The following is a 21,470-nucleotide window of genomic DNA, read 5'->3' as shown; positions in this document are numbered from 1 at the left end:
AGGGCAAGATGTTTTCATGCATATGAGTTTTTTTTTTTCTTTAACCATTTCGAAACCTAAGGATTTTGCCTATCATAGGAATAACGACTTCCATCGCAAAAGGCCACCTCTGTTTCGACGTTTCATTCTTTACAATTTTAACATGTTCCTTAAGTTTTTTAAAATTTTTAATGGAAACCATTGATGGTGATAACTGGAGCCTGTGGTGGATGTGGAGAAGAAAACCCCTCTTAAAAATTAAACTGTGATTTCTTCACTGTTCAGTTTTTAAAAGTGAAATATACTGATTGCATCACTGTCTAGAAAAATTTTCCAATTATTAGGGTCCCTGTCCCCCCCCCTTTTTTTTGTTTTTTTTTTTTTTATATAGCGATGTGTTATAATGGTTACTCTTTTTTTTGAGCGTACTACAATCACAACCAGTTGGTTGTACTACATGTTATCTGTATTTTAATTATTTTTTAAATTATGTAAATACATAGGTTCAAAATTAATTGTCTTACCCTTTGCCAGTTGCAAAATCGCTCAAGCGAAAGCAACTATACGCGAACTGAGGCAACAGATGCTGATATTGCAGGAGAATTTGTAGATTGCACTATACGTCATGTAAACAGAAAGCAGCCCATAACTAATAACTAACAATTATGTTCTTTAAAGAAAACTTTTTTTTTTTTTTAGTAAAGTTTCAGAGATCTAAATCACCTGCTGTACATTTTGTCTTTGCAGAGGCTTGCTTTTACGCCTGGCAGCGACCAGTTGTCATACGTCAGCGGGCCTAAGCTGTAAGCCGGGAACGAATGGCTGGCGAGAGTCACTTCACAAGTAAGACGCGTCCGAGCAACTTGCACGCTCTCGCCTCTCTGTTGACCGTGACTAGCAGGCCAGTTGTAAACTTCGTCACTGCGCTATGTCATTTGAACAATGACGGAAAATGTTACATTGAAGCAAGATCTCATTTTCCTTCAGACCAAAGTAACAAATACATAGCAGGACGTCTGTAATCACCAAAAGCTTTGGAATTTCAGTTGATTTCTGGAATTACTTTGACAGTCTTTGTCCATCGTCGATTTGACCGTCTTCTTGATTTCAGCACCGGTGTGTCTGTCTACGTTTGCTGTTCTCTGTCAACTCCTGAAGGAGAAACGTTTGTTTGGCGTCTGCTAGTCCATTTCGTTGAACGAATTCAAGGCTTCCTGCTTGGGAAACAGTAAACAAGGTCAACTTCCGTTTAGAGGCGGAATATATATATTTTAGTCAGAGGAACCAGACGTCTACGACTACAGGTCAAGTAAGCAAAATGGAAGACGAATTAGGAGGAGGCAGAAGAGGATCAAGAATCGTGCTGAAGAGGAAAGTGACGCTAATCAACGGCGTCGCCTTAATCGTGGGTTCGATCATCGGATCTGGTGTCTTCGTGTCCCCGGGGGGCGTGCTCTTCTTCGCCGGGTCCCCTGCTGCAGCTCTCCTCGTGTGGACCATCTGCGGTGTCTTCTGCATCGTCGGGGCGCTATGCTTTAGGTAAGACTGCTCCTTTTTTTCACTGGGTTCCTCTTTATTTTTTATAGTTTAATGTTTGAATTGTTTATTTTATATATATATATATATATATATATATAATATATATATATACATATATACACACATATATATATATATATATCCATACTATATATATATATTACACACATATACGTAAATTATATATACACACACACACACACACACACACATATAATATATATATATATATATATATATATATATATATATATATATATATGTGTGTGTGTGTATGTATGTATGTATGTCTGTATATTTCAGAAGTTTTATCTTTATTCCCGCTGAAAAATGTCTTGGTGACTGTGGTCTTTTCTCTTGAACCACTCCTTGAGGAAAACTGCTTGTATATATATATATATATATATATCTATATATATATATAATATATTCACAAATATTAAGCCACAATTAGCGTGTAGTATCCAGTTCACCATATCCCGGGTATAACTTTCAGGCAGGGTAATTATAATTGATAAGTGCTTCGTCACCAGTGGGATTCAACGGCTGTCTGGTGAAGAAACAACGATGTAGAGTGACTTTGGACCACTAAGCCATTTCAAAAGTCACTGTACATCACCAGTTTCTAAACTATGCAGCGGTTCGAATCCCACTGCACTGTTGATGAAGCACTTTTCAATTATATGTAGTTCCCCTTGGGTGTAAGTTATTCCCGAGGTATAGTGAACTTGGCATAAAACGATGTTTGTGGCACAATGTTTATGAATAAAAAAATGTCAGTGAATAAGAAAAAGTATATATATATATATATATATATATATATATATATATATATATATATATATATTAGCTGAAGCCGCGGGGAAAATTCAAAAAAGAAAAGACAGAGTGCCAAGTACTTTCGTGTATTTAACAGATGTGTTAAATACACGAAAGTACTTGGCACTCTGTCTTTTCTTTTTTAAATTTTCCCTGTGGCTTCAGCTAATAAACAAAATCACGTGCTTACTTTTGTGATCCTCTATATAATATATATATATATATATATATATATATATATATATATATATATATATCTATATATCTATATATATATTATATAGTATATATTATAGATATTATAATATATATATATATATATATATTTATAAGTATACTGCGTGTGACGTGGTTTTATTGCGAGTTCAGTACACGTGCTTATTAACAAATAGTAATATAGTGACATTTTAGTAGACCTTTCTTAAGTTATTTCTCCTAAGAATATAAATACGAATAAACTTCGGTTGGAGTGTTGGGCCACGGATGGCAATATGAATATTCTATCCACACAAACCTACTATTCTGATTCTCCTGAGTAATCATAATTTTATTACGGAAGTCTGTAAGACTAAGTTTTTATTTAATAGATCTGGGGAAATCCCAATGCAGAAGTAATATTAATCTTTGGTAAAACGAGAATTATGCATTTGTTTATATGTATTCTAGCAATAGTTTTTTACGATAGTAATGTAACCGGGAAGACAAAAATGACATGCTTAAACTGTCGGATATATTATGAACATTTCTTATTTATGTTCAGTGCTTCTTGAATGTTGATAAATGGAGGCAAAAAAAAAAAAAAAAAATAGGTGAAGATAAACATTATATTTTTTTTGCCACATACCACGATATTGATGATAAAATTATTTTTTAAGTATAGTATATATAGCGTATACGTTTCGTTACAAATGTAGGTAATAAGCTGTGATGCAAATTACCATTTATGTCTTACACAGAGGGCAGTCTGTCGATGTATGTATTGTACAAAAAATATATATTTGTTATGTACTTTTGATTTAGTGAATATTTGCTTCAGACTAGAAACTTTTGGTTTTGAGAAAGTTAAAATTTATTTGGAGGGGGTGGGGGGCCCATCTAACTGATGGTTTTTTGATAGAAACGTTTGTTTTTGAGTAAGTTCAGTCATATAAACCACAACTATCCGCCTTTAGAATGACACCAAATTGATTATCGTTACGTAAGAACTTATTTCATAACAACCGTTCAAAGAATAATAATGTTAAGTACTCAATAACCTTCCAAAAATTTGAGCGCGCATAAACCTATCTTAGACTCAGTATTATTAGCTACTTAAATCCACCAAAAGACAGCTAAGAGTCGGCGCCTTGTTTCGTTTTCAATTTGGTTCCTAGGGATGACGCAGATGCTGAAGACACCGTTACTCCGTCAAGGGTCTGCTTAAGAATATATTATTTTCTCACTGGTTTCTCCTGTCCCGTGACTTCCTCTAACATGCCAGAGATGTACGTAAATTTTGGTTTGGCGTTGTCCTCTGCTCTCTCTCCCCTCTCTCTCTCTCTCGTATATGTATATATATATATAATATGTACACATATATATACACACTCATCACCGTGGCATTTATTTTAATGTCCACAAACTTTTAAGCTGCAAAAATGTGTAAATGTCCAATTCGCTCAGGTAGATGAATCGGGATATTAAACGATATTTGTTTCTTAAAGTATATATATAGATATATATATATATATAATATATATATATATATATATATATATATATATATATATATATATATATATATATATATATATATATGCATAGCCTGCATATAAAGTCCCTCTCTCTATCATCATCGTCAAATTGAAGACGCCACGATGGCGTGAAGTGTCCTCACTCAGCGGCCGTCGAATCTCTGGGATTGCACGCGAAATTCTGCCCTAATTCCCCGCCAGAATTAATGGAATGCGGATGAAATAAAAGGTGCGCCACGAACTGCGCATGAGAAACTGTTCTCCGTTCGTGATACACAATTTGGCTGCCAACGGAAATGAGCTGAGGTGGTATCGCAGGTGGATACACTCCTTGAGGCACTCCATCCATCGCTCTCCTCGTCGTTTTTTGTTTTTCTCCAGATGGTTTTGGGACATCTTTTCCAGTCTGGCCACACGGAGCTCATTTAGAATTTTTTTTTTTTTTTTTTACGTAGAACTATTTTTATCATTAATGTTAGTGTGGTCATTTTGAAAGCGGTTTTTATTAAGAGATACAGCATTTTTAAAAGAATGGATTTTTTTTTATAGCGAATGGGTAGCATACCAAGGCAAGTCATTGCAGTATGTCTCCTAAAGTAAAGTCACATATTCATAACCCTCGTTATTGTAAATGCATTCCAAATACGTTTTCAGAAGTAATACTTTCGATTTTTAAAAACTGAAAGAAAATGACTGCTAATGCTTACGACTGTTTTTTGTTTATTTTTATAATGAAAATGACAATAACATTAGCAGCAAATACGTTTTCTTAGTTACAAATATACCAGGTTTGGAGAACGAAAGATTATTTATTTTTATTTTTATATATTTTTGTTAATGTATTGTGTTATCCAAACATTCCGTTTCTGGTTCCTTAAATAAGACTTCTATTTTCTCTGTATTTCAAGAAATCTGTCAATGAAGATTTCCGTTGTATTTTGGAATAATACTGTTTGTCATCTGATATTGGTACGTAAACCAGGTTGCTGAAAAAGAAAAAAAATATATTTTCTATATGACGCAATGTTGTCATTGCGTCATATCAAAATAATTAAGTAAATGACTAGTCAGCAAAGATCTGTAATGCTGTTGAAAGTCTCGAGTAAGTTTTATTATTATTCAGAAAAATTGTAATTGTCACGTAGCTCAGTTCCATTGTTCAGCGCTGTTTTTCCTGAAGGGTACTTACGTTGGCCACCTGATGGTACGAATACCGGCTTTGGGAAAGATCATTGCAGGTAGAATGAGAGGAGTCTCTTTTCAATCAGTGAAATGACAAACGTGAAGCTGATTAGTGGAAATTCCACGGTGATCGCACGCGTCGCATTATGTCTTCATCTTTCCCGTGACATGAAAATGTCTGGCACTCCATTGATGACTACGTGACGATTGTTATCTCCAGGACTTTATTAATTACACACGCACATGCACGCACGTGCACTCACAACAAGAATTACGTGCCGTAGTTCCGGATACAAAGTATTTTTTTTTCTTAGACATAATTTAGAAGTTTCGTACTAAAAATTATTTTTCTAACTTTAGAGAGAGAGAGGGTTTATACAATTTTTAAGTGGAGAGAGAGAGAGAGAGAGAGAGAGAGACAGAAGAGAGAGAGAGAGAGAGAGAGGAGAAAGGTTTTAGTTATTACCTTGTTTGTAAAATTGAAGAGAGAGAGAGAGAGAGAGAGAGAGAGGTTTTATTTATACCTTTTTAAAGTAGAGAAGAGAGAGAGAGGGGTTTTATTTCTACCTTTTTTAAAGTGAAGAGAGAGATAGAGGGGTTTTATTTATACCTTATTTTTTAAGTGGAGAGAGAGAGGGGGGCGGTTTTATACCGTAGAGAGAGAGGTTTTATTTAAACCTTAGAGAGAGAGAGAGAGAGTTTTATTTTATACCTAGAGAGAGAGAGAGAGAGAGAGAGGGGGGGGGAATGTATACTCCAATTTAAATTGTTAATATACTTTGCATTTGTGAAGATTCCTATTTTCTCGAATCTGAAGGTCGCCTCTTTGTGATGCTGTCATATCTCTGAAGAAGGTCGGGTTTTTGTCAAGTTTCTGTTGTCCTTCGATGCATTGCAAAAATGTGGCTGCGATATGTAGAGCTTCTTTGTGTAAGTGAGATTTGTGTACAAATGAAAACCTGTGTTTAAGGCTTCTTTAATCTAGAGGAATCAACATGGTTACGAGTCGCTACTTATTTTTATTTTTTATTTTGCCTGTTGACTTTCTTAGCTGGATTCCTGTATTGTCTTTCACCAGAAGATGAGTCTAGTGTGACTCGAAACTGCCGTGATTCCTGTAGATTAAAGGAAGCCTTAAAAACGGGCTTTTAGTTGTACTTTCCGACACGTACAGGAGTGTAAGGCATCCATGAGATTTCAATTTATTTTCCAGGTGACTTGGTTTTTTCTTTTTTGCATCTTAAGGAAATAACTTAATTCGTAATGGCATTTCATGCATTTTGAGTTTCCAGTTAAATCAGCCATTAACTTCAAGATGTAATAAGAATGTGCACAACTTAAGTATTACTGCATTATTTGTAGTAGTACTAGCATTAGATGTGGCAAAAAAAAACTCTTGAGTAACTAAATCATAAAATCTAATTAACTCCACGACGCCACTTTCCAAGGTCGATCATCTCGTTGAAATAGTTTTCTTCTTCTTCTTTTATTGTTGATACATATAAGAAGACCGAAGCGTTAGTATTAAGCCTGTCCTTTGTGTTTTGATAACTGACTTGTGTCACTATTTGGTGACACAACCATTGGTTAAGGATGCCTTTAAGCTCTCTCTCTCTCTCCAGCTTTAGGATTTTGTAAACGTTGTTTGTTAACCACAATTGAGAAAGAGTCCGTTGAAATTGATTTATTCTTACTAAACAATTTTGCCTTGAAATCTTTTCCCAATTGTGAATATCTCGTCTTGAACCTTTTCTCTTAAGAGGAGAGGAAAGAAGACTGAACCTGCCTGAGCATGACTGGCGTATTTCTAAGGAAACTGGTCAATAATTAGGTAGTGCAGATGATTTAGTTAGTCCTCCCCCTTTACCTGTCAGTGGGTTTAAAAGTTCTTGAACGCCTCTTGATCCAACTATTCCATAGGCTAGATATTCACATTAACGCTTCGTCATTTCAGGAGGAGCGAATGTTGACCACGCAGTGAATCCTTTTCTTTTATCTCTCTCAGGATTGGCATGCATTGTTACCAACTGTTTGCTTGACGGCAATGTTTTGTTTGTTTGTTGGGGATAATTCCGTCGGGAGCAATTTTCAAAATCAAAGCTTGTCGCCGTCCGTCTGTCGCTATAAGACAAGTGATTTGTACCTGTCGAAGGGAGTGTTTTATATATATATATATATATATATATATATATATTTATATAAAAAAAAAAAATATATTTATATATATATATATATATATATATATATTATATATAAATAATTATTTATTTATCTATCTGTTTGTCTATTTATTTATTTGTTTTTTCTTTATGTGTCGGACACCACGTGGAATAGTCTCTCTCATTACTCAAGGTTCCAGTGTAATTGTCCACACGTCGCCCTAGACCTCGAGTGTATGTTTTTAGTTTTTTTCTTTTCTTTTTTTCGTGGTCGCATGTACGTAGCTGGTAATTACATAACACGAACAGCTGTAAATATTAAATATGAGTGTAATGAACTCCAGCTTGTCGTTCTAGTGTGCGCTTTTCGGTTAACCTTAAAGGAACTCATTCATGCTTATTCATTCCGTCTCTTTAGTGCTCTTCCCTTATTCTATTTCTATCTATTACTTTGTTTCACTTACGCCGTCTTGATGTTGATGATCAATATTTCAAACTATTGTTTCCTTATGCCCTTTTGGTAGCAAAGAAATTTGGTTCGGTAGCCATACATTAAACGTTTGTAGTTGTATATTTCATTTATTGCAATCTGACGAGTCATCTTCATGAGGCCTACCTAAATATAGAGTTCACTAAATCTGTTATACTAAAGAACCATTCTTTTTATTTCTGTGCCTGCAGCAATAATTACAATCCAATTTTGAATCATTAATCGCTCTGCAATACATACTTTTCTGGTATCATATCAGGTTTTGATTAAAAATCTTATGCAAAATTTATTACATTTGGTATCAGTATTTTAGTTTCATTCGCTTAATTGTCAGTTTGATTGCGCTTGACTGAAGTTTTTTTTTTTTTTTTTTTTTAACTCAGATGCATTTCATAAGAGCGTGCAAGCGAACGCGCGTGTGTATGTGTGTGTACGAGAGAGAGAGAGAGAGGTATTGTTTCACAAGGGATGTTCGGTAAGCAAAGGCCGACTAGACCAAACGACAAAGAACACCAGGTCGTAGCTCATAATATTATCTTAACTGGATGTCCTGGTCACTGACATCAAAAAACCCTCGCAGAGATCAGTGGTTTTGAGAACGAGCGACGGCATTCAACCACAAACTAGTACTGAGACGTGAAAATACAGCTACGTTACAGGAGTCCATAGGTTTGACGTACGGTGAAATTGTCACGATCTAGAATAATATAATCCCGTTATAGGGATTTTGCAGTTTTTTTTTTTTTTTTTTTTTGTCCAGGGTTATTATTTTGCTAGGCTTATAAGAATAAAAATATGTTACAAGAATAAAATTGTTGCTAAGCTTATAAGAATAACACTTTGAGAAAAGGCCCGCTCTCATGGTTTGAAAGTACTGCGTATTTTGAAGTGGTTGCTGAGGATTGTCTTGGGAAGAAGTGGTGGTGTCTATGGAGCCGCTGTAAAGGCCGTCTCCCTACTACTGTTACCACTTCTGATCGGCTTTAATTTCCCACGGCCCTTGTACATTTTGGAGAATTGTGAGGTTATTTAGAATTTTCGTTGCACGGTATATGTTCGCCGTACTAAATGAACTTTTCCGTAATGAATATGGTCTGCAATATTGAATGATTGTAAGTAGAATTATAAAGGTTCGATACATAACTGCTTGTATGTTATATGTTCAAGGAGAAATTTACGTTGTGGGATTTCGTGCCTTACAGAACTCGTACGTCTGTCTATATATATATATATATATATATATATATATATATATATATATATATATATATATATATATATATATACTATATTAGATATTACACCATTTATCGATCAGATTGTTCTCAAAAAACCATTCGATTGAGTATGTCTCCATTATTGCTTCACCATTTCGATAAGTTATTTATGTCTCCAATATTGCTTCACCATTTCGATGAGTCCTTGTGAATTGCTGTTGCTAAATTGCAGCTGAGTTGTATGAAGTATCGTCATAAATAAAGAAAAGACGTACATCAACATGAAGCCCAGAATGTTTTGTTCTAGTACAGATATCTAAAAAGGGTTATTTTTTTAACATCTTGGGGATCTAGAATGTTTCGCAACTGAGCACATGAGACGAGACCATTGTCTCTTCCCGGCAGCCCACGGAACTCGGCGGTTTCGAATCATATTATTTTTTGTTTTATCCGCTTCTTCCGTCCTTTCTACGTATTAACTTCCTATCGTTATTCGTTAGTTGTATTATTAATTGTAGTATAAAGATTCTAGTGAAGACATAAATCTTTGAACATCAAGTAGCGAAATTATGGAGATCAGTAGACTAACAGGGATCCCTGAGCAGCAGTGTGCTCCAAACAGACATTGGCGTGAGTGCTCCAGCACGAGGTTGTTATGTTCCTGGAACTGGTGGGAAAAATATCTTGTGGTGTCTGCACGAGATCGCAACTTCTTAGAAAAAAAAGGGTATTCTGTGTACTGGTACAGGAGAACGCAGACACACACACACACACACACACACACACACACACATATATATATATATATATATATATATATATATATATATATATATATATACGTATATCTATATATATATATATAGATATACGTATATAATAATATATATTTATATATATATATATATATATATGTGTGTGTGTGTGTGTGTGTGTGTGTGTGTGTGTGTGTGTGTGTGTGTGTGTGTAGGAGAGAGAGAGAGAGAGAACTAGGAGAAAAGGTAAACCGTCTCATTAAGTTTCATAGAGTTGTGAAATAATAATTATTTGCCATGTCATTTTGGAGAGCCAGTATATCTAATGTTGCATAAGCGGGTAATTTTGTCATCTACAATCGGACACTTTTCTTAGAAATATGTTCTAAAAGAAGAGCGACCTTATCCGGATTTGTCCTGATTCTTTTAACAAATGTGCGTTCAAACATCAGGACAGTTTAGCTCGATCAGGTTGAAAATTTGTATTTTAATTTTTGGAGCCTTCGCTGTCTCTTTCAAAAAACGGCCTCCTCATAAATCAAAGGTTGACATGTAACTGGTCCTCCCTTAAACCTCAGATGTTATCTATGAGGAGTTATACATTTGTTTTGACCATAGATCCCTTAGACGTCCTAAGTCATTTTAAATCAACTTCGTTCTCACACTTTTCTCTCATGAAAAGGTAATTCATTCCCCTTACTGTAAAAAATAAAAAAAAAGTGGGCAGGTTTTTTTTTTCGGTAGAATTGGCTGTCGCTGCCAGTGTGCTTTTCATGTATTCTTCCATTAGTTTCTCGACTGTCATTCACGTACACACTTCTGGTTGGCTGAATTCTTTATTAAATGACATAGATTTGAATCTTGCCCAATGTAGATTCACCCTTTGGTTGTAAGTTATTCTCAAAGTAAACTGCAATCGATATATACATACACACACATATATATATATATATATATATATATATATATATATATATATATATATATATGAAACATAAAAATACCGTACCGTGGTTGCCAGTTATCAAAAGAAGGATCCACACTAATACTCTTGTTTAGTAAGACAAAATGTATTGGTAAAAATATTAACATAGCTTTAAATTTTCCGTTCATTTTTCTGTGTACTTGATCACGAGACTAAAAACTTTAGTCCATTTTAGTTTTCAGTGTAGTGATGAAGTACACAGAAGAATGGACGAAAGCTTTAGGCTTTGTAAACATTTTTACAAATATATTTCATTTTTATAAACGAGTATACTATATATATATATATATATATATATATATATATATATATATATATATATATATATTACTTGAATTATCATTATTAATTCCTTCAAGGCTGCTAGATTTCTTGTTCGATTTGTTTGTTAACAGGATTACAAAAAAAATATGATGTATGGCTTTTTACGAAAATTTTATCAATTTCATTCTCTTATGTCTTAAATTTCACACTGTGGGTGTTTGTTCCGGAAAGTTTATAGGTTTTTAGGATCTAGATTTGTTGTTGTATTCAACCGGTTATTTGTTGACATTTTCATCTGCGATATTTTCTCCTGCGCAAAGACAGTAAGTAATCCTCCTTGAATTAAATTTGCGATCCTTTAACTATTTAACTTTGGAAGCTTGAATTTCAGGTCTGTGGCCACTATGGGCTTCTTCAATAAGAATAGGTTTCATTTTCTGATTAATAAATAATTATAACAATAATCTCTAAAACAGACTGCTTTGCTTGTATTCAAGTAAAGGTATATTGTGGGAATATATTTTGACATTTCACGCACAAAAATTTATTTCGAAATCCAAATCAAAGGAAATTCCCATGGATTTTCCACCAAGTGGCTCGCTTGTAATCAGCTTGAAGGCCGCAACACAGCATTTCCTGTGATAACTGTATATTCCAAGCGAATATCATCATTATTTGCTCCAAGGCTTACGTTTTAAGAATCAGAATACATGAGTCTATGTATTTATAGTCGTCTCTTTTTACCATTAATTTTTATTATAATTATTCTTTTAGATATTAGTAGTGGTAGTAGAGAAATCGTGCGGTTCTGTGAACTAGTTATCACACGCTTCTGGTATTTTTTTTTTTTTTTTACCCAACTTCATCTCCCGTCAGTTTCTTGTATTACCATCCATACGATTCAGTTGGCTGTTATGCGCGCCCGCACGCACACGGTTGAACTGCCCTTTAATGATAATGCGAGCTGCATGAAAATGGTTCAGCACCATGCTCATGGCGTCGGTTCAATAACACCGGGAAGATTATCGTTTGCAGCGAGAGCAGCTGTTTTTTTTTTTTTTCGCGGACTTTTCCCTCCTTCGCTCACTCTGCGGCGGCCGAGACACACGTGCTCTCTTACTTATGCCAACTGAGGCCGCTGTTGCATCATCCTGTATCTGTTGGGGCTGGCCGTTAATGAGGCTGGGAACCTTGTCCAAAATAGGCGCGCGTACGCACGTATGTCACGAGAGCGCACAAGCTTTCGTGTGTAGGAGTAGGAGGTTTCGTTGTGTGTTTGTTTGTGTGTGAGTTTCACACTAGACTTACCGTCTATCGGTAGCGACAGGAATGCCGTACGAGTTTTCTTGCTGGATTTAAACTCGCGTTATTTTTATTTCTTGTTAGTTGTAATGACAAGTTTATTGCCTGAATCTCTTTCAACGTCCTAAGTCATTTTCAATAGCTGTTCATTTATGATTTTTTCGAAGCGTTCACTTAATTTTCCTGTTTTGTTGGCGCGTTGCCGCGGTTAGGACGACTCTTGCCACCTACCTCCATTGTTGTAATAATGTTATGTCTGCTTTACGCGCGCGTGCACACACGCATGTACGCAAACACACACACACACGCACACCACACACACACACACACATATATATATATATATATAATAATATATATATATATATATATATATATATACGTTTGTATAATTATGTGTATATATATACAGGAATTATAACCAACCGGTTTCCTCGAATTGGGCGTGGCTCCAAAACAGAGGGCAACAGTGATAGCCCCATTCATCCTCTGCATTTAGCGCTCCACATACGTATACATATTATTCATGTATAATATCCACACATATAAGTGTGTGTGTTTGCGTATATGTATACATATAATCACAAAGAATTACTATTCTTATCAATAATTGTGCTTTATATCTTTCCAAGGGCCTGATAAATGCCAATATTTGTTGATACAGTAACTAATCCCGAGCTATTTTCCATCCTTAGCGGCGACCCACTACATTCGACTCATTACCATTACAGGAAGTTGTAAAGGCACTTAGTAACATGTATACATGCAACAAAAGAATAGTTTAAGCAGGCAGGTGTCGTATTATGCAATAGTATTCCTACGCTTCATGATTCAGTCTGGCGAGTAGACTTCGTTTTTGCAACTAAACTGCTGAATCAGGGATGTTGCTCCGTGCAGACAACTTCCACAGCATCAGCCCCTCAGTATCTTAACTGGGGTCCATCAGTAGTGTAAACTTAAAGAACTGATATACATTAAAGCAGTGGTTTCCAACCTGTGGGGGGCGCCCCCCTGGGGGTGCTCGAAGGGCTGCTAGGGTGGGGGGGGGGGGGAGCCGCAAATGCTTGATGAAGGGGATAATTATATCTGAAAACTATTGATTATTATGGAATTCAGGATTTGAAAATACTGAGAAAATATCAGCTATAAATACGGAAGTTAGTTGTCTAAATATATAAACTATTTCAAATTCTATATTAAGGAATTAATTATTAAACAATTATAAAAGATAACGAAAGTAACGTTTCGCAAATATGAAAATTGTACTGATTACACTAAAGTGACTGGTGCAATATTATATATATATATATATCTATATATATATATATATATATATATATATATATATATAATATTGTGAATAATTGCTATGCCAGTAAATTACAGTATTTAAGGAAGGGTGGGGGAGGGGGCTCAGAGAATGTGCCATTCATTGAAAGGAGGCGATAATCAGAAAACGTTGGAAACCACTGCTCTAAAGAGAGCACATGACTTTATGTATACACGATTATTGATGAACGTGTTTCTCAGAAACACATTTCTGACTCACGTCGGGACCGAACCCCGGTCTTTCAAGTGATAGTCAAGGGCATTGGCAATACGTAGTGTGTGTGTGTGTGTGTGTGTGTGTGTTTGTGACGTCTTCAAAGTGGAAATACGTGATCTCCAAGTTATTTGCCAGGAAGTAAGTAACTCCTGATATCCAAGAATTCATTGGGGATTGCCCAATCAGCAAAAGTAAGAAAAAGGTAATTTGAGTTCAAGGAGTCCATCAGTAAAATCGCCTCGTGTTAAAGTGTTAAAGAAGTAAAAAATATTTGGAAAGGCGAATCTGATCAACCTAGCGAGATTAAATGTTTGATAATAATAATTAGTTGTACACCGGTACAGTAAACTTACCATTCAGTTTAAAAACAAACTGCAGTAATTTTCTTGAAGCCTCGTATTTTGAGTCTTGTCTGAAACAGGAATATAAGTACTTCACCACGTAGTAGGTAGATTGGAAGAATGATCTTATTAATAGGCGATCAGAGCCATACGACCTTTTATTGCAGCCACTAATTGCCTTGGAATTTCGCTGTTAATGAACCTGGGAACGTATTAGTTACGTAGTGACAGTGCGCAGTGAGTGACACGCGAAAGTTTGTGCCTGCATTTAAGAGAGAGCATTAATGATATATTTCTCCCTATAACCTCCGCCACATGACAGTAGTTTCGGATGCGTGTTTCGAAATGATAAGAGTCTGTGTAAGTGACTGATTGATTGAACCCGTGTTTCATAAAGATGTTCCGTAAAATGCGGATAATTTCTGCTATGCGAACAGTATTTTTATAATAGCATGAAAGCGTCTTCCTACAGATGGCAGTAATCTCGAATGTGTTTTGAGATTTTATGAGTCTGGGTGAGTGAATGGTTGATTGAACCCTTGTTCATAAAGAAATTCTATAAAATGAGGACAGTCAGTGCAATGCGAACAGTGTTTGTAGTAATATGTGAAAGTGTTACTCGGTCATGTAATGTTTACAGTTCTTTTTATTTAGATGAGCATGATTGAATAAAGAGTGCATCTTCATGTTAACTCTTAGAACTTGAGTTTTTGAATGAATGAGAGAGACCAGCAGTGAAATATATCTTTCGCTAATAAAAAAGAAAAGGATGGGAAGATGTAGTGCTGTTTCTTATATTATACCCAGTACTCTAAAACGTTGTTGTTTGTCTTTGCAAGTGTTTTTTTTTTCTATTTATTCTTTTCCTGTTATGTGGGGCTTATTGTGACCCATTGCGACTCGGACCAAACTTCAAAGGTCAGTCGCAAGTTTCGGTAACATTTGAAGATAATTGTTTATAACTGAGGGTTTTACGTTTGTTATAACGATAGGAAATGGCCAATCAGCTTGACTCTTATGCGTGCTGGATTTAATCAACTGAGAAACATCACTCTTGGAATCAAGCCAAAAGCTGACGTCACTATTAACAAGATAGTAAGACTGGTTCAAGGATCACCCAGAATAACAACTCGAAAGCTAATATCACGTTCTAAGTATTTGCATAGTATAAAAGGCGATTCAAAGAAAATAGTCCCTTTAAATAATAGTAACTTCTTTGAAGCCCCTATCGTCCGAATAATGAGTTAGTCCTAACAAATAAAATATGAAAAAATAGTGTTGAGAATCATTTTTGCCCAAGGAGCTTAAATATTCTGGATGGGTAAATTATGCAATAGAGGAGAGAGGAAAAAAGACCTTGGAAATCGTGTCCTTTCCTACTCTAGGCCTTTTTTGTTTTAGTAATCAAATTACTTGACAGGCATCGGGGATGGAATAGGCTTTGGAAAACCTTCAATCATCTATGTGTTCAATTATGTGGCAGGCAGGGTAGGAGAGAATGTTCTGAAAATCGCTGTCCTCCTTCCAAATTGTCCTTTTGAAGATGAAACGGGCAGATCGAGGAAGACAATGTTTTGAAATTTTATTTGCGCACTAAATGCCTTCAATTATCGCAACAATAAAGTTACGCAATTATCACATTTAGGAGGAAGAGGCGTTCAGGTTTGATTTCAAAACTGAGAGACGGGAGTCGTCGTTTGTAAAACATTTGAGGGAAAATTTTCGAAATTCGCCTTTTCTCCCGGAACCCTACGACATCTTGCCACGCGGATTTCCTTGCAAATTACATTTTCCTTAAAAAGAAACAGGAAAAGACAAAATAAAGAAAAAAAAACCGGATGGGAAGGAGGATGGAAAACGAACCCGAAAAATTCCTGCCCATGAAGAAGAAGAAGAAGACATCAAGAGAGAACTCGTGAAGCGAGAAGTGACGTTAAAGGACCCTTTTGCAATAACCGCCGCATCCTCATGCTAAATGATGAATTGATCCAGTGATTGAATAATCGTTTGGGAGGGGGGGGGGGGTGTCGGGGAAAGAGGAGGAAGGGTGGGGGGGAGGGGGGATTATCACCATACTTTGGTGATGGGCCTGGCCCATTTGTAGAGTATGGTGATAGGCAAGGGGAAGGAGACTCAATCGTGTACCCTGCGGTATGCCGTAAGGAAATGGATGGTTCTTGCTCTTCGTAAGATATACTCCTTTTCTTATAGTTCTTTTTAAATAATTATTAGCTCTCTCTCTCTCTCTCTCTCTCTCTCTCTCTCTCTCTCTCTGTTAATGTGCTTGAACAATGGAAATACTGTATGCTAGACTCTTTAACTTCTCAATTTTGAAATACTGGTGGATACCCATTTCCACTTAGAGCCTAGAAAATCCGAATAGGAATGAAAGGTGGAATTTCTCTGCGTCAGTGCCTTAACCGATGCATCATAATGAATATTCCTTAAGAAATTTTGTTCGTTCATCATAATTGGTGTTTTGGAATATAAATCTATCTCTTCATTTTCTCATTCAGAGGCAAGTTCTGCTCATCGTTGATATTGTTCGGAAAATTAATTTCTTCCTTTTATTTATTTTTATTGAAGGAAGTTGTTGACCTTGCGCAAGTTAGGCTATCCTCTTTAGCTTTCATTTGGTCTTGATCTAGATTAAAGTCGCTTTTATGATTTCCTTCCTTTTCCGCGAAAGAAAGAGAGACGACTCGGTTGAAGAAGTAGGAGAAGAAGCAGCAGAAGTGCTTTGCTTTTGCTTCCTCTTTTGTGTTTTTGTTCTTCCTTATTACGCTTCCTTTTTATGCTCTTCATTTTCAATACCTTGCATGCGAACGCTTTCCTTGACATTGAGTGAAATGATAATTTTTTTCTCTTTTTTTATCTGTATGGGAAGGAGAGTACCGTTGGTCATAAACAGATAAAATATAAATAGATTGAAGAGTATACCACAACCAGGAGAATGAAGCACTTACAATAAAATAAAAGATTGAGAACGCAGTATTTCCATAAGCAAGGAAAGGACGGTTCTTTTCTCATCATCACAAAACCCAACATACCATCGCCACCCAACAGACTCTGCTCTGTTCTCAGTTCTAATGAAGTTTATTACTGTTATCGTTTATAATTAAGATGATGAAAAGCGGTCATGCAGATGATGAAATTGTTCTTCTTTAGAATAATGCATGATGCAACAAACAGCTGTGTTACGTGTCCGAGGAATGTTGCTTTTGTGGGAAGCCTCTGGCTATGATGAAATGGAGCACAATTTTCTTGACTGTATAATTAGCATGATCATACGATTTAGCCGTCAAGATTCTAGGCGACTTTGAAATTTCCGTCTTCCTTAAGGTAAAGTTTAAGAACTACCCAGAGAAAATGCAGTGCAGTATTTTATCAATATGTTACCGAGATAAATGCACTATGACTTATCAACTTGGAGAGTAAGGTGCGCATATTATATGGTAAATTAGAAATGTATATTGGGTGTCATTGCACCTTTCCCCATCCGTAGGGGTGTAGTGCCGTTAATGCAACTCATGTGGTGCACTGTAGGCATTACTCGAGGTTCTTTGCAGTGTCCCTTCGGCTCCTAGCACCAACCCCTTCCATTTCTTTTATTGTACCTGCGTTCATATTCTCTTTCTTCCATCGTATTTTCCACCCTCTCCTAATAATTGTTTCATAATGCAACTGCGAGGTTTTCCTCCTGTTACACCTTTCAAACCTTTATACTGTCAATTTCCGTTTCAGCGCTGATTGACCTGACAGGTCCCAGCGTTTGGCCTGTGTCCTTCATTCCGTATTCTCTTCTTTTCGATTCTGGCTACGAAGGTCAGTTTTTCTAACATCTGCCTCATTTTGAATCCGTTTCTACGAATATTTTGTTATTTCGTGGGACGGATTTACATATGAATAGTTGCGTATATGTACGTGCCTGATGATTAGTGAGGCGTTACGTGAAGCTCATATTTTTTTTTTTTTTTTTTTACCAAGAACGCCATCATGCAACCCAAATAGAAAAGAAAATTAGATCCTAAGCCTCACTTGTTGCAACGTTTTTTTTTTTTTTTTTTTTTTTTTTAGTAATTCAAGGACATCGTATTGATCTTTTTATTTATTTTATACTGAATTTCATGTTATTATTTTTTGTCTTTCCTTATGGATGTTTTCCTTGTGACTCTCTCTCTTCTCTCTCTCTCTCTCTCTCGTTAGATTTTTTCAAGACCTGTAATATTGTTGCAAGCTTAATCCATTTGCTTCATTTAATAGGTACTGGTACACAGTTTTGATTTCCGTGAGAAAACCGTCAATCATTTTCATTTGACACTGACACAAGTTCTTATTTATGCGATCTTTTATATTCTAAGGTTGGCAGTATTTTACCAGCCCGTTTTTAACACCTTCATATGAAATCCTTCTTTTTAACACCCCACTTTCATTTCAAATGTATAACGGGTTTCGACCGCCTCTCATATATCAATAAGTGTCGAATTTCATGTTGCTTCCTTTTTTTCTTTTCCAGCGAACTTGGTACGATGCTCCCTGCCGCCGGCGGGGAGTACGCCTACATCCTGAGGGCCTTCGGCGGACTGCCCGCCTTCCTGACGCTGTGGGTGAACGTGGTCGTCATCCGGCCGGCGACCCAAGCCGTGGTGTCCTTAACCTTCGCCGAATATGCCCTGGCCTTGACCTTCCCCAACGTCGACCCTCCCAAGATGGCGGTCACTCTGCTGGCTGCCATGGCACTGTGTGAGTAGCCGCCTGAATTTTGATGCAGATCTGTTGGTCCGGTTTTAATTATCTCCATTAATTTTTGTTTAATTTTTCTAACGTTTTTTTTATTTTATTTTTTCTTAAATCAATTAATGATTCTGCCGGTGGTTCGGGAAAAGGATCTTAATTTCATTTTTGCATGGTGATATATAATATATATATATATATATATATATATATATATATATATACATATATATATATGTGTGTGTGTGTGTATATATATATATATGTATATATATATATATATATATATATATATATATATATATATATATATATAAATCTGCCGACATTAGGGTCGATAATTATAAACTGTGTGAGTGTTTGTGTGTCTATATATATTTTATACACACACACAACGTGTATATATATATATATAGATATATATATATATATATATATTATATATAATATAGTATATATACTATAGTGTGTCTGTGTATAAATATATATAGACACACACAGTTTATAATTACCGACCATAATATCTGCAGTTTATTTCTATTTTATAAATATTTTTTTTTTTTTTTTTGTTTAGCTCCCCGTTTTACATAATTCGTTTTCATTTCCGCTGAAAGCGACTCCTCTTCTCGGGCGTCTTTTTGTCTGTAAATATTTGGAAAATCGTTTTACCGAGAAGCAGATTGTCGCCTGCCTTGAATTCCGATCGGTAGATGGATCAGTCAGATGAACGCAAGGCCGTCGAAGAAAATGAAGGGAAAAATTTCCCAGACTCTCTCTGTGAGCGAAGCTGTAAAATGCTCTCAAGATTTTCCTGAAGCGTCAGACGGTATAGGATGGCCGACTCTGCGTTCAAGATTTTGTCACGAGCCGTGATTTTCACGCTACGCACTTATTTGTTTTTATTTGTTAAGATTGGAAAAAAAACTAAACATTTCTCAAGTCCAAGTCTGAATGACCAGCACTTCTGATTTCTGGTAAATATGGTCGCATCGCTCTCAGTTGTAAGATATCGATGATGAGGCAAATGTACTCGACATAATTCCTTGATATTTCCGTTACGCTTTATGACTAGATTCTATGAAATATTTTGATTAGAGTACCGCACGCGCGCGTGTGTGTGTGTGTGTGTGTGTGTGTGTGTGAGAGAGAGAGAGAGAGAGAGAGAGAGAGAGAGAGAGAGAGAGAGAGAATATTCTCTTTATACTAAACCGCAAATCTTACAACCAACACTTGCAAGAGATACCAGTCAATAACTCGTAGTTTTCTCTGACTTTACAGCCCTTTTTATTGCTTTTAATCATATTTTTGCCCGGCCTCCAACTGCTGAATTAGACAAGTGTGATGTCTGGGTGAATGAATAAGGCTGTCGCGTTGGGCCTACTTAGCACATCAATTTGAACATCTCACCATTTCAATCGGAAGGTGCTGGTTATGCGCAGTTTTTAAGTAATTTTAGTCTGAAATGTATGTATGTCTATAAGTAAGCAGCTTTTTTATAGATATTTCAAGGCCGTTTGTGTTTATTGGATGATTTTGGATCGCAATAAGTTGAAAAGAAAAATGGCTGAAGGTGTTAGTCAATGGCTAGACAAGCCATTAGGCCGAACTTACGATATTCCAGGAAGCTATCGATAATTATGTATAAATTTCGAAGTAATCCTTTGCTGATCAGGTAATAGTTGAGGTGAATGAATAAGTAATCTGGAGACATTTGCATTCTGTGTGAAAGTATAAGTATAAGAATAAAAGCAGGAAGAGCTTAATTTTGATTTAAACCAAATTTGAACCAACATCATGAGGCTGAGATTCCGATTTCAAAGGAAAGCATTGTGCTATGTGGAAGTTTCAAAATAATCGTATACTGAAATGCAGTAGATGAGGTAAAATACAACACATTTTCAGATATTTAAAATAACTTGTGGGTATTACAGTATATATGAAAATAAAAGCCGAAAAATTACTTAATGTCAGACTTGCCAATGAGTATTCTACGTAGGCTGCGTATACAGATGATTAACGTGTACCGGCTAGTGTGCCCACAAAGCTAAAAATATGATTCTCTCTCTCTCTCTCTCTCTCTCTCTCTCTCTCTCTCTCCCTCCTCTCTCTCTCCTTTCTCCTCCCTTCTCTCCTCCTCCCTTCTTCTTCTTCCCTTCCTCTCTCCTCTCTCTCAAAAAAAAAAAAAAAAAAAAAAAAAAAAAGTTTTTGGTTGCAAATTTTTAAGGAAACAAAAATTTTTTTTTTTTTTTCATGAATGGGTACACATGTTTATAATGAAATGTAAGACTTCCAACGATGCGCTTACCTAATATCATACAGGGTGTCCATAAAGTCCCAGTACCATTACAAGTATTTATTGCTCAGAAACCGTATAATATAGAGTAATGCACTTTTCTTGTAGAATGTTCTACATTTCCTCAAGTTT

At 35.9% G+C, this 21,470-nt stretch overlaps 1 protein-coding gene across 1 annotated transcript in view; it reads left to right on the top strand.

Annotated features, from left to right (window-relative positions):
* Positions 1-749: 749 nt before the first annotated feature.
* Positions 750-21,470, top strand: part of LOC135206802 (large neutral amino acids transporter small subunit 1-like) — a 74,222-nt gene continuing 53,501 nt past the window's right edge. The window contains exons 1-2 of the mRNA XM_064238296.1: positions 750-1,518; positions 18,828-19,054. Of these exons, the coding sequence (XP_064094366.1) occupies positions 1,298-1,518; positions 18,828-19,054 (448 nt within the window). The 5' untranslated portion in view covers positions 750-1,297. The remainder of the gene's footprint in view (positions 1,519-18,827; positions 19,055-21,470) is intronic.

This window comes from Macrobrachium nipponense, chromosome 11, assembly GCF_015104395.2.
Source record: "Macrobrachium nipponense isolate FS-2020 chromosome 11, ASM1510439v2, whole genome shotgun sequence".
In the NCBI taxonomy this organism is placed as follows: Eukaryota; Metazoa; Arthropoda; class Malacostraca; order Decapoda; family Palaemonidae; genus Macrobrachium; species Macrobrachium nipponense.
This window is presented reverse-complemented; position numbering and strand designations above follow the sequence as displayed.